At 41.9% G+C, this 14,264-nt stretch overlaps 1 protein-coding gene across 1 annotated transcript; it reads right to left on the minus strand.

Moving 5' to 3' along the window:
* Positions 1-9,430: 9,430 nt before the first annotated feature.
* LOC101757835 (methyl-CpG-binding domain-containing protein 2) lies at positions 9,431-13,717 on the minus strand. Its single transcript, XM_004966046.2, has 5 exons — positions 13,564-13,717; positions 11,677-12,260; positions 11,218-11,271; positions 10,924-11,075; positions 9,431-10,046 (listed from the first exon to the last, which is right to left on the minus strand). Exons 2-5 carry the CDS (start codon positions 12,240-12,242, stop codon positions 9,850-9,852), a joined length of 969 nt encoding a protein of 322 aa, XP_004966103.1. The 5' UTR covers positions 12,243-12,260; positions 13,564-13,717; the 3' UTR covers positions 9,431-9,849.
* Positions 13,718-14,264: the final 547 nt, after the last annotated feature.

Raw genomic sequence — 14,264 nt, forward strand, 5'->3', positions numbered from 1 at the left:
ACTCTTGGACTAACATACCCAAGTATCACAACCCTATCCTTTTCCTTTACTTTATCAGTAGAGAACTCCAAACATTTACGTTTAGGCACCGAATTTACCGAAAATAACAAAAGATCATGTTTGTCACTTCGCCGAAGGATCTCTGCAACTGGGTAATTTTTATCTTCTTCTCCATTATACAACCTAATAAAAGCCTCGCCTGTAACTTCCCCAAAATTATGGTCACATGTCAGATACAAACTCTTGCTGTCACCGCTGTACAGAAGAAAAGCGCTGCTGGTTGAATCAAGTTCCCCCTCCTCTAGTTTGATGATCCTCACAACACTTTCAGAAAACGGTTTTACTGATTCCAACAGTTCTTTGTGTTCATCCTACATATGAGGGTAACGGTCTTTTAGGAAATATCACATCTATCGTTGTTTTCTCTAGGAAATATCACCAGTGTTAAGAAGCTATCTATTCTATTGAAAAAAAAATCCAGATTATAGTGGGTGTAGCTCAGTTGGCTGGGCTGCATTTAAAGTTTAAACAACGAGTAACTATCTGGTTGTACGTGGCGTGTGAATGAACACTTTAGTTCATTGAAGAGACATACCACGTGAAGAACTACCAGCGGCCATGGAAGAAGCTTCGGCACGACAGCTTTGACTTCAGGTATTCCCCTCCCCTCCTATTGACTCCAACTGAGACATATTCACCAAGATAATTCAGTATAATTTCCAAGATAAAGTCACAAGTCACGCGATTTTTCACGCGAAATATGCACGTGCGCGCTGCGTGGGATTCGAACCCACAACCTCCAGCCTCACACATAGCTTCCTTGCCATTCCACCAAGACAGCACATCTGACTATATAGAGGATGCAATCTTTTTGTATTAACTCGTGGGGAACCCTTTTATCCCGGTTCGAAACACCAACCAGGATAAAAGACCCCCTTTTATCCCGTTTGGTATTACAAACCAGGATAAAAGGGTTCGGAGGATTTACTCCTCTTTTAGCCACCCCGTTGGGGACTCTTTTATCCCAGTTTGAAACACCAACCGGGATAAAAGACCCCCTTTTATCCCGGTTGGTATTACAAACTGGGATAAAAGGCTCTCGACCCTTTTATCCCGGTTGGTAACCGGTTGGTGTTACCAACCGGGATAAAAGGGGGGGGGTCTTTTATGCCGGTTGGTGTTTCAAACCGGGATAAAAGGCCTCTCAGGGTCTTTTTTTCCACTAGCCTTTGCAACCGGGATAAAAGGTCCTGGTTGGTGAGCCCCCCACCAGTGACCGAGCTTTAGTCCCGGTTGGTGAACCTTTTGTCCCAGGTCAACTTTAAACCGGGACAAAATGGGGCGCATGGAAGGTGAATTCTCTACTAGTGATGGTTGCCAGTGCAGTAATATTTCCACATCTTCAGCTCAATGGAATTTGAGTCCTCTAAAAAATATACAACACCGCACATAATTGTATCCTAAAATCGAACATTGTAATGGTTAATTTGACATCATTGCAAATCATAGTTATCTTCTGACTACTTCGACTGTTCCTTACGATAGAATAAAAAGTGAACATTCTGAAACCAATCTTTTTTATCATTTCTTATGACAGAATAAGAAGTGAGCATTCGGAAACTAGTCTTGGTTACTCTTCTTCTTGGAACTTTGACAACTCAGCTGCACAATATTAGATAATATGATGATTGATGTATAAAGGCAAAAAAAATGGAGAAACAATATTATGATAAAATATTGACCTACCAATAGGGACATGGCTTGAAAATTTTTATAGGCCATTTCAAACAATGTCTCAAAGGTATCCATGTTATCCTACAAAAATTGAAAAAAAAAAGAAAAGGTGAACTAAAACAAAAAAAATGTTGTTGCTAAATGTTTGGGAAAAAAAACATATGCACATATGCAACACCTTGAACGAAACACTAGTAGATATTGGAACCTAGTAGGCAAAATACACAAGAGAACGAATTTGACTGCTCATATACATGCACATATTTTCCTGGAGCTCACAAGTGATCATTTTTTTCAATGCCAGAATTAGAATAAAGCACAAAAGTTACTAATGGCACAAGATTCACATTGACAAACTAGAAAAAAATATTCAAACTTACATTTCCCACTCCATGCCATCCTCGCAGCACTTGCAACATTGTGTTAGATGAAACAGATTCTCTCCATTCCTTATCAGTTGCTAGATGCACTCCAATAACTTTACCATTCTTGAACAAAGGGGATCCCGATACACCACTTGTAGCCTCGCGGGTAACGAAGACCTTCTCATGGTCCTCGTTGGCTTTATCTTGGTATGGTTCAACACTATTCATGAAAAGAACAAAAGAAGCAACGGTCATTTTTTTCATAGAAAAACTAAGTGAGGAAAGTAATATAAAATTAACAATTAAACGGTCCTCTAACTATTTCTACTTACGCAGGTGTTGGTTCTGTCAGAAGTACTGGTTGCACGGATTCACCTTCGATAGATACTCTTGGACTGACATACCCAAGTATCACAACCCTGTCCTTTTCCTTTACTTTATCAGTAGAGAACTCCAAACATTTACGTTTAGGCACCGAATTTTCCGAAAATAACAAAAGATCGTGTTTGTCACTTCACCGAAGGATCTCTGCAACCGGGTAATTTTTATGTTCTTCTCCATTATACAACCTAATAAAAGCCTCGCCTGTAACTTCCCCAAAATTATGGTCACATGTCAGATACAAACTCTTGCTGTCACCGCTGTACAGAAGAAAAGCGCTGCTGGTTGAATCAAGTTCCCCCTCCTCTAGTTTGATGATCCTCACAACACTTTCAGAAAACGGTTTTACTGATTCCAACAGTTCTTTGTGTTCATCTTTTGTCAGTCCATAAAGGGAACCTACATATGAGGGTAATGGTCTTTTAGAAAATATCACATCTATCGTTGTTTTCTCTAGGAAATATCACCGGTGTTCAGAAGCTATCTATTCTATTGAAAAAAAATCCAGATTATAGTGGGTGTAGCTCAGTTGGCTGGGCTGCATTTAAAGTTTAAACAATGAGTAACTATCTGGTTGGACGTGGCATGTGAATGAACACTTTAGTTCGTTGAAGAGACATACCACGTGAAGAACTACCAGCGGCCATGGAAGAAGCTTCGGCACGACAGCTTTGACTTCAGGTATTCCCCTCCCCTCCTATTGACTCCAACTGAGACATATTCACCAAGATAATTCATATAATTTCAAAGAGAAAGTCACAAGTCACGCGATTTTTCATGCGAAATATGCGCGTGCGTGCTGCGTGGGATTTGAACCCACAACCTCCAGCCTCGCGCGTAGCTTCCTTGCCATCCCACCTACACAGCACTTCTGACTATATCGGGGATGCAATCCTTTTGTATTAACTCGTGGGGGACCCTTTTATCCCGGTTGGAAACACCAACCGGGATAAAAGACCCCCTTTTATCCCGGTTGGTATTACAAACCGGGATAGAAGGGTTCGGGGAATTTACTCCTCTTTCAGCCACCCTGTTAGGGACTCTTTTATCCCGGTTTGAAACACCAACCGGGATAAAAGACCCCCTTTTATCCCGGTTGGTATTACAAACCGGGATAAAAGGCTCTCGATCCTTTTATCCCGGTTGGTGTTACAAACCGGGAAAAAAGGGGGCGGGGTCTTTTATCCCGGTTGGTGTTTCAAACCGGAATAAAAGGCCTCTCAGGGTCTTTTTTTCCACTAGCCTTTGCAACCGGGATAAAAGGTCCCGGTTGGTGAGCCCCCCACCACTGACCGAGCTTTAGTCCCGGTTGGTGAACTTTTTATCCCGGACCAACTTTAAACCGGGACAAAATGGGATGCATGGAAGGTGAATTCTCTACTAGTGATTGTTTGTTGCGACTGCAGTAATATTTCCACATCTTCAGCTCAATGGAATTTGAGTCCTCTAAAAAATATACAACACCACACATAATTGTATCCTAAAATCGAACATTGTAATGGTTAATTTGACATCATTGCAAATCTTAGTTATCTTCTGACTACTTCGACCGTTCCTTACGATAGAATAAAAAGTGAACATTCTGAAACCAATCTTTTTTATCATTTCTTATGATAGAATAAGAAGTGAGCATTCGGAAACCAGTCTTGGTTACTCTTCTTCTTGGAACGTTGACAACTCAGCTGCACAATATTAGATAATGAGATGATTGATGTGTAAAAGGCAAAAAAAATGGAGAAACATTATTATGATAAAATATTGACATACCATTAGGCACATGGCTTGAAATCTTTATAGGCCATTTCAAACAACGTCTCAAAGGTATCCATGTTATCCTACAAAAATTGAAAAAAAAGAAAAGGTGAACTAAAACAAAAAAATTGTTGTTGCCAGATGTTTGGGGAAAAAAACATATGCACATATGCAACAGCTTGAACGAAACACTAGTAGATATTGGAACCTAGTAGGCAAAATACACAAGAGAACGAATTTGACTGCTCATATACATGCACATATTTTCCTGGAGCTCACAAGTGATTATTTTTTTCAATGCCAGAATTAGAATAAAGCACAAAAGTTCCTAATGGCACAAGATTCACATTGACAAACTAGAAAAAATATATTCAAACTTACATTTCCCACTCCATGCCATCCTCGCAGCACTTGCAACATTGTGTTAGCTGAAACAGATTCTCTCCATTCCTTATCAGTTGCTAGATGCACTCCAATAACTTTACCATTCTTGAACAAAGGGGATCCCGATACACCACTTGTGGCCTCGCAGGTAACGAAGACCTTCTCATGGTCCTCGTTGGCTTTATCTTGGTATGGTTCAACACTATTCATGAAAAGAACAAAAGAAGCAACGGTCATTTTTTTCATAGAAAAACTAAGTGAGGAAAGTAATATAAAATTAACAATTAAACGGTCCTCTAACTATGTCTACTTACGCAGGTGTTGGTTATGTCAGAAGTACTGGTTGCACGGATTCACCTTCGATAGGTACTCTTGGACTAACATACCCAAGTATCACAACCCTATCCTTTTCCTTTACTTTATCAGTAGAGAACTCCAAACATTTACGTTTAGGCACCGAATTTACCGAAAATAACAAAAGATCATGTTTGTCACTTCGCCGAAGGATCTCTGCAACTGGGTAATTTTTATCTTCTTCTCCATTATACAACCTAATAAAAGCCTCGCCTGTAACTTCCCCAAAATTATGGTCACATGTCAGATACAAACTCTTGCTGTCACCGCTGTACAGAAGAAAAGCGCTGCTGGTTGAATCAAGTTCCCCCTCCTCTAGTTTGATGATCCTCACAACACTTTCAGAAAACGGTTTTACTGATTCCAACAGTTCTTTGTGTTCATCCTACATATGAGGGTAACGGTCTTTTAGGAAATATCACATCTATCGTTGTTTTCTCTAGGAAATATCACCAGTGTTAAGAAGCTATCTATTCTATTGAAAAAAAAATCCAGATTATAGTGGGTGTAGCTCAGTTGGCTGGGCTGCATTTAAAGTTTAAACAACGAGTAACTATCTGGTTGTACGTGGCGTGTGAATGAACACTTTAGTTCATTGAAGAGACATACCACGTGAAGAACTACCAGCGGCCATGGAAGAAGCTTCGGCACGACAGCTTTGACTTCAGGTATTCCCCTCCCCTCCTATTGACTCCAACTGAGACATATTCACCAAGATAATTCAGTATAATTTCCAAGATAAAGTCACAAGTCACGCGATTTTTCACGCGAAATATGCACGTGCGCGCTGCGTGGGATTCGAACCCACAACCTCCAGCCTCACACATAGCTTCCTTGCCATTCCACCAAGACAGCACATCTGACTATATAGAGGATGCAATCTTTTTGTATTAACTCGTGGGGAACCCTTTTATCCCGGTTCGAAACACCAACCAGGATAAAAGACCCCCTTTTATCCCGTTTGGTATTACAAACCAGGATAAAAGGGTTCGGAGGATTTACTCCTCTTTTAGCCACCCCGTTGGGGACTCTTTTATCCCAGTTTGAAACACCAACCGGGATAAAAGACCCCCTTTTATCCCGGTTGGTATTACAAACTGGGATAAAAGGCTCTCGACCCTTTTATCCCGGTTGGTAACCGGTTGGTGTTACCAACCGGGATAAAAGGGGGGGGGTCTTTTATGCCGGTTGGTGTTTCAAACCGGGATAAAAGGCCTCTCAGGGTCTTTTTTTCCACTAGCCTTTGCAACCGGGATAAAAGGTCCTGGTTGGTGAGCCCCCCACCAGTGACCGAGCTTTAGTCCCGGTTGGTGAACCTTTTGTCCCAGGTCAACTTTAAACCGGGACAAAATGGGGCGCATGGAAGGTGAATTCTCTACTAGTGATTGTTTGTTGCGACTGCAGTAATATTTCCACATCTTCAGCTCAATGGAATTTGAGTCCTCTAAAAAATATACAACACCACACATAATTGTATCCTAAAATCGAACATTGTAATGGTTAATTTGACATCATTGCAAATCTTAGTTATCTTCTGACTACTTCGACCGTTCCTTACGATAGAATAAAAAGTGAACATTCTGAAACCAATCTTTTTTATCATTTCTTATGATAGAATAAGAAGTGAGCATTCGGAAACCAGTCTTGGTTACTCTTCTTCTTGGAACGTTGACAACTCAGCTGCACAATATTAGATAATGAGATGATTGATGTGTAAAAGGCAAAAAAAATGGAGAAACATTATTATGATAAAATATTGACATACCATTAGGCACATGGCTTGAAATCTTTATAGGCCATTTCAAACAACGTCTCAAAGGTATCCATGTTATCCTACAAAAATTGAAAAAAAAGAAAAGGTGAACTAAAACAAAAAAATTGTTGTTGCCAGATGTTTGGGGAAAAAAACATATGCACATATGCAACAGCTTGAACGAAACACTAGTAGATATTGGAACCTAGTAGGCAAAATACACAAGAGAACGAATTTGACTGCTCATATACATGCACATATTTTCCTGGAGCTCACAAGTGATCATTTTTTTCAATGCCAGAATTAGAATAAAGCACAAAAGTTACTAAGGGCACAAGGTTCACATTGACAAACTAGAAAAGGAAAATATTCAAACTTACATTTCCCACTCCATGCCATCCTCGCAGCACTTGCAACACTGTGTTAGCTGAAACAGATTCTCTCCATTCCTTATCAGTTGCTAGATGCACTCCAATAACTTTACCATTCTTGAACAAAGGGGATCCCGATACACCACTTGTGGCCTCGCAGGTAACGAAGACCTTCTCATGGTCCTCGTTGGCTTTATCTTAGTATGGTTCAACACTATTCATGAAAAGAACAAAAGAAGCAACGGTCATTTTTTTCATAGAAAAACTAAGTGAGGAAAGTAATATAAAATTAACAATTAAACGGTCTCTAACTATTTCTACTTACGCAGGTGTTGGTTCTGTCAGAAGTACTGGTTGCACGGATTCACCTTCGATAGGTACTCTTGGACTGACATACCCAAGTATCACAACCCTGTCCTTTTCCTTTACTTTATCAGTAGAGAACTCCAAACATTTACGTTTAGGCACCGAATTTACCGAAAATAACAAAAGATCATGTTTGTCACTTCACCGAAGGATCTCTGCAACCAGGTAATTTTTATCTTCTTCTCCATTATACAACCTAATAAAAGCCTCGCCTGCAACTTCCCCAAAATTATGGTCACATGTCAGATACAAACTCTTGCTGTCACTGCTGTACAGAAGAAAAGTGCTGCCGGTTGAATCAAGTTCCCCCTCCTCTAGTCTGATGATCCTCACAGCACTTTCAAAAAACGATTTTACTGATTCCAACAGTTCTTTGTGTTCATCTTGTGTCAGTCCATAAAGGGAACCTACATATGAGGGTAATGGTCTTTTAGGAAATATCACATCTATCGTTGTTTTCTCTAGGAAATGTCACCCGTGTTAAGAAGCTATCTATGCTATTGAAAAAAAAATCCAGATTATAGTGGGTGTAGCTCAGTTGGCTGGGCTGCATTTAAAGTTTAAACAACGAGTAACTATCTGGTTGTACGTGGCGTGTGAATGAACACTTTAGTTCGTTGAAGAGACATACCACGTGAAGAACTACCAGCGGCCATGGAAGAAGCTTCGGCATGACAGCTTTGACTTCAGGTATTCCCCTCCTCTCCTATTGACTCCAACTGAGGCCTTGTTTAGTTCCTAATTTGGGAGTGGCAAAATTAGCATTTTGCCATAAATGCGCAACTGTAGGATTTCGTTTATATTTATGAATTATTGTCCAAACATTGACTAATTAGGCTCAAAAGATTCGTCTCGCAAAGTACAACAAAACTGTGCAATTAGTTTTTGATTTCATCTACATTTAGTACTCCATGCATGTACCGCAAATTTGATGTGATGGGGAATCTTCTTTTTGAATAGTGCTAAAGTTGGGATTTTGGAGGGAAGTAAACAAGGGTTGAGACATATTCACCAAGATAATTCGTATAATTTCCAAGAGAAAGGCGTATACTCCCTACCATCATAAATATAAGAAATTTGATATCAACACAGACTACAAGAGTCAACTTTGACCGTGAATTTCTTCAAAGTATATTGTTTTAAATAGAAACATTATTATATTGCAAAACTGTTGTTCATGTAAACAATAGTGAGAGAAAAATAAACATCGTTATTCAGGGTAAAGCTTAATTTGACTTAAAGACACTAACTTTGACTTAAAACCAATATCAGAGAGGACTCATGGTAAATTTTGCTGTGGAACCCAATGACGTGACGAGAGCGACGGTTCCGAAGAGGCGAAGCTGCCCATGGCCATGTTCGCCGTGGAGCGAAGTTCGAAGAAGCTGTCGAGCAGGAAGATCCGCGGAGTGAGCAGCTCCGTGTTCCCGGACGACGGACGCCGCTGGAGCGCCGGGAGCTGGAGGACACCAGCTGGTTCCTCCGAGGGGCCAGTCGTTCAGTGGCCCGGAGCAATGCGGCGGCGGCGGCGGCGGTGGCTCGACGGCGGAGGAGGCCTCTGTTGCTGCTGGCTCGTTGGGGCAGGGAACGCCGCCGAAGGCCATCACGAATGTGTATGCCTATGACTTGGATGATGGGTCCGTTGAGATGGTCATGCCAGCGTCAATCGTCACAGAAGCGCCCCATTGGGTTCAACCCAGTGTATTTGCTACACCAGCCACGTGATCCTGTAGTGTACTGAAAATAATTGTGAGATTTAGGAATATCTTTGTGGAGATTATCTTCTGTTTTCTTTTAATAAACACTAAACGGAAGTATCATCACAGTTTAGCATTTCTGAGCCTGGAACTCGGAGTCAATTCACACAAACGGACGGAGTTTCTGCTGGCACCCCTAACTGTGATAGGGGCATTGTAACCAGAACATCTAGAAGCTTTGGCAGCTCATACATTCAGAACAGGAATCAGATCGTCCAGAAGCTTTGGGAGATCCAACATGTTCATTTTGCTCTAAGCCTTCATGTTACACTGGTATCAGTAGCCCTACAATACCGGTTTAGCACGAAAATGCATACATACACCAAACATTCTGCAAGGTATCTGATACCAGCTGCCTAGTTTGGTGGTCAGTACGACCATGTCCGGCATATATACATTACCAAAATTCGATTCATCTGCTCAACCGCGCCCTTAGACTGCAAAGACCCTAGGCTGCTTATAGGTTAATGCCCCCTCTCGGAACAGGTGCAGCAAATGATACCAAAACAAGAGCAGGCCCGCAGCAAGGAGGCTACTGTGTCTGGAGTTCACAGCGGCACATAGTCAATGTCAATGAAGTGCCCACCAGATTGCTCTCCGAGTGGACTGCTCGCTGCTGGCAAAGTCCTTTGTCACTTCCTCGAGGACAATTGCTTCAGGGCTCTCATATTGCGGTACCGAGATGGTGGTTCAGATGCCTCAGGCTGGTGAAGGTCGACGCGGTCCGACATCTCAGGTTGGTTGATGCTAGCAGGATCTGAAGTTGAAGAGCTAGGTCCAGTGAGCAGTTCTCTGCGAGTAGGAGGTGCTGCCCAACACAGTGGATCAACTGCACAAGTAACAGCGATATAAAACAGTTAGAAAACATCATTCAGCATGCCCCAAGAACAGCTACGTTCAACAGGAAATGCTGTTAACTAGGAAAAGAAAATATATACAGCAAATAAACAATACCAAACAAAAATTTAGATGTTAAGAATCCAAAATAGCAAATAGAAACCACAATATATATCCTAATCCAGATAGTGTCATGACTTTTGAGTTTTGATCACTCATTTGAATGCATTCCTTGATGATTATAATCCATTGAACAAGGGAGCTAGTAAGGTCAATTATCTGCAGCTAAACTGTAGCATGAAGAACTTATCAAGTTTCATTGGGGGCTATTGACAGGTTTAAGTGCAAAGGGCTCCTCATAATATGTAGAGAGAGTAAATATTTACAATGAAGGGTATGCCCCTAGGAATGTTACCAGTGCTGAATTCAGCATTTATGCACCATAGCACATAACAGGTATGGACAAAGGCCCAGTGCTGACAGAGATTCAGACCTCAGCCTAGAACGAAAATACCACTAATGTCCTATTAAGAAAACACAATCGAAGAGACATAGAGGGGCATGGCTGATTTCTGGCTCCCCCTGTGGTATTGAATACCAATATCCTAATTCCTACATGAATTACATATGGAATACTACATTTTTCTCATACCCAGGTTTTAGCAAACACTATTGGTTGTATGGTGATTGCTGTATTTGATCAAGTTTTTTTTTTTTTGAAAGCAGTATTTGATCAAGTTTTGAAACTCCTTACCGTTGCATCCTGATTTGCAGCATTCTCTATCAAACAAATGTGGGGGATGACAAGAAATAAACAATAAATTGCACATAGCCAACCATTCAACAAATGCTGGGCTGAGTTAACACACCTTGAGCTATCTCAGGAAACTCTAGCAGCTCATGAGCATCTCTTAGTGTATGCTTTCGAACATAGTCTTCTTGCAGGGGTTTAGGAGTAGCAAATGAGAACTGAGATAAGTTAACCCCTTCCCTGATGTAGTGTGGGTTCTCTTTCAAGTACCTGGATATCAAAATAATGATGTATCACATCATGGCAAAATTTCAAAACATGCCATAGTCCTTTGTACTACTAGACAAACTAGGTGAGTCGGTTACATAAGCATACACAGTAGTTAGAACAAAGTATCAATGGATAAACACACCTTCCGATTTCAACCAATGACCTCAACTTTTTCCCAGATGGAGAAGTGTAATACCTGAAATTAAGCATAATACATATATATGTTAATATCAAGTATACTGCGTGTGATATGCTCTGAAAGGTACCCCGCATGTCCTACAAGCATGTATCAATAGTTGATGTTTGGACTATCAAAATGAAAACTTCAGAGAATAAGTTTTAAAAATAATAGATTTCAATGAGCATCATTGCCGATTGATAATATAATAATGGCTGCTTGTGCTGTTCACACTGACATGCTATAAGAGACTAGTATTACTTATGGCTTGAGCGCTAAGTAGAAACAGTTACTAGCTAACTGCAGTAATAATAAATATCATGTCAGTCCTTTAGCAAGTTTTCCTAAGCTAAGCAGCTGATTATGGCAAACCACAAGTCTTGCTGCAACTCAAGTTAAAGAAAGGAGGAAAATGTGACATACACATCTGCAAACTTGGTGGAAGCCCCTCTGATTCTGACCTCCCTGTCCCAGCCAGGTGGGGGTTGGGCAATGTTTGGCTTATCAAGCGCCCACACCCTACTTCCATCTTGTGACATATCTTCCGGTTCGTCACATGATAATGCACGGTTCCACTCACTAGCCCTTGTGCATACAAAAAGCTCCTGAGAAATACTCTCCCGCAGCTCTTCATATTTTTCTTTTGTTGGAACGATCCTCCATTTGTAGCAGGTGGCACACTGCACAGTATAAGCACCAATAGAAGGTAGAACCGTGCCATATCCATATCTTGGCTTCTTGGAACTTTGGCGCGGTGAAGTATAGTAATCCGTGTCACTTTGCTTATCATGTGTGATCTCAGGATTGTAAAGGACAACCTGCTTTGATGCGTCTCGCACAGAGTAATCCTTGCTGCTGTCATCATCATCGTCATCAATAATATGCCCTTCAACCGATTCAGGTACCTTGCAAAGCTTCTTTTTGGAAGGCAAAGACTTGCAAGTATGGTCTCCCCTATTCTCAGGGTTTTGACCCTGAAAAGTCCTCATGACAGAATAGTGTTTTACCTGCATCATAGATTACACAAGGTTCAGTAAACATTAGCATTTCTTCAGTAGGATTCTGCCCCACTAAGAAATTGCAAGAATACTAGCAATTCAACAAATGGCTTGAAATCAGTACAGTTTGAGAATGCAAACATTAAAATTGGCAAGTATTGACACTGCAAACACATAATACATTGCACTACTACTAACAATGTGTCATAAACATAAGCACACAAACACACAAGACATTGCATTTCTACTAACAACGTGTCATAGCAACTTCCAAAACGTGTGGTTCAGTACCAGTGTAATCCTGAACTGGGTAATGTTTACATCGTAAAACTGAAAGGCCAGCACCAAATTTAAGCTCATAGAGTGGCGATTCGCACCAAACCCCTCATGTGTGCAGCAACTGAACAAAAATTAAGCACCACATTAGGACCAATTATGTCCCTTGATTCCCAAGCATTGAACAAATTAGTGATTGGTGCACCCCACATCCAGATAGCCCCACATGTAACCCACCACCACCAGACAACAAGAACGTTCCCCACATGAAGACCGGCCCATCCATGCTGGTCCCCCTCATTGTCCTTGTTGCATATATAAAGACCATCGGTGTTGGCTGACAATCAGATCACAGCTGAACCCGAATAAACACTAGAGGGCCGAAGTATACACAAGCTTGTAATTGCGATAAACACTACTCCCTCCATCTTAAATTACTATTCGCTTTATCTTTTTTAGATACATAGCTTTTGCTAGAAACATATCTAGACGCACGTATATCTAGATCCGTAGCAAAAGCAATGTATCTAGAAAAGTCAAAACAAATAGTAATTTGGGATGGAGGGAGTAGATAACACTCCAACTAGATCTCTAGCGAGCTTCCCCCACCCCCAAAAGTTGCTGCTGTAGCTGGGACCAGGCTGCCGGAAGATCGGTAACAAGTGAGCGCACCACAACCAAAAGCTCACACCGCAAATCCATCTTGCCGCAAAAGGAGCAGCAGCAACGAACCCCCAAAACCCACATTGCAAGAAGATTACCCCAGCTCCGCAACACAAAAGGAGGCGAACTAACACAGAATCGCCAAAAATAGCAACCGCCAACGCCAAGCGAATCTGCAGGAACAAGCGGCGCGCACGCGCAACAGAAACCGGCGAGGGGAGCTAGGGTCGCCCGCCCGCCGCTTCGTCCTAGGAAGACACCCGTCCCCTCCCGCAGTAACCCGCCGCGATCGTGGACGAAGGAAACGAAACTAAAGTAAAAATCAGTGGATTGAAGCAGAGGAGGGAGAGATGGTGGGGGAGAAAGGGGCGACCGGCGCGACGGCGATTTCGCCGAGGATGCGCCGCCTCCTGGGATTCCAGCGGGCTCCAACGGAGGGGAGGAGCGGTGGCCGGTGGGGTGGGGAGGCGGAGGCGGCGAGGGCGAGGGCGAGGCGGTGCGCGCGCTGCGCTGTGCCCCGCTTGGGCTCTGCGTCAGGCGGTCAGTGTGTGTGTGCGCCGTCGGATTCGGTGAAGGCGAGTCACGACATGACATGAGCCCCAAAAAAATTAAAGGCGTGTCCTGTAATAGTGTTTTTGGTTGGAAGATACTGACACCACACCACTCATAAATCATAATAAACATATCTATCTATTGCTTTCCCACTTAAAAACAATTTCCCAAAATTACTAACAATAATAAATGTTTTCCTTGAATTAACCTCAAATTCTAAACTCTTGAACGTTTTGTTGCCGGTTTATAGGGTGGTATGTGTTTACTAAATTTCATACTTTCAACCGGCAAAAGGCATGTACAATAAGGATGGTGCGATCTTTATACTGCCACGTAAGCAAATTGAGCTGACGTGAACTGTGATTAATGAAGAGGGAGAAGCAAATTGAGCCGTCGTCTAACCACCGCAACCTACAGCTAGTCATGCTGGGAGATGAGGAAACACCCTCCTCAAGAGCACCCTCACAAGTTGAAATGTCATCCTGCACCGTTTGCAGATCATTTATCGACAAATTGAACCTT

The sequence above is a fragment of the Setaria italica genome, chromosome IV, assembly GCF_000263155.2.
Source record: "Setaria italica strain Yugu1 chromosome IV, Setaria_italica_v2.0, whole genome shotgun sequence".
NCBI lineage: Eukaryota > Viridiplantae > Streptophyta > Magnoliopsida > Poales > Poaceae > Setaria > Setaria italica.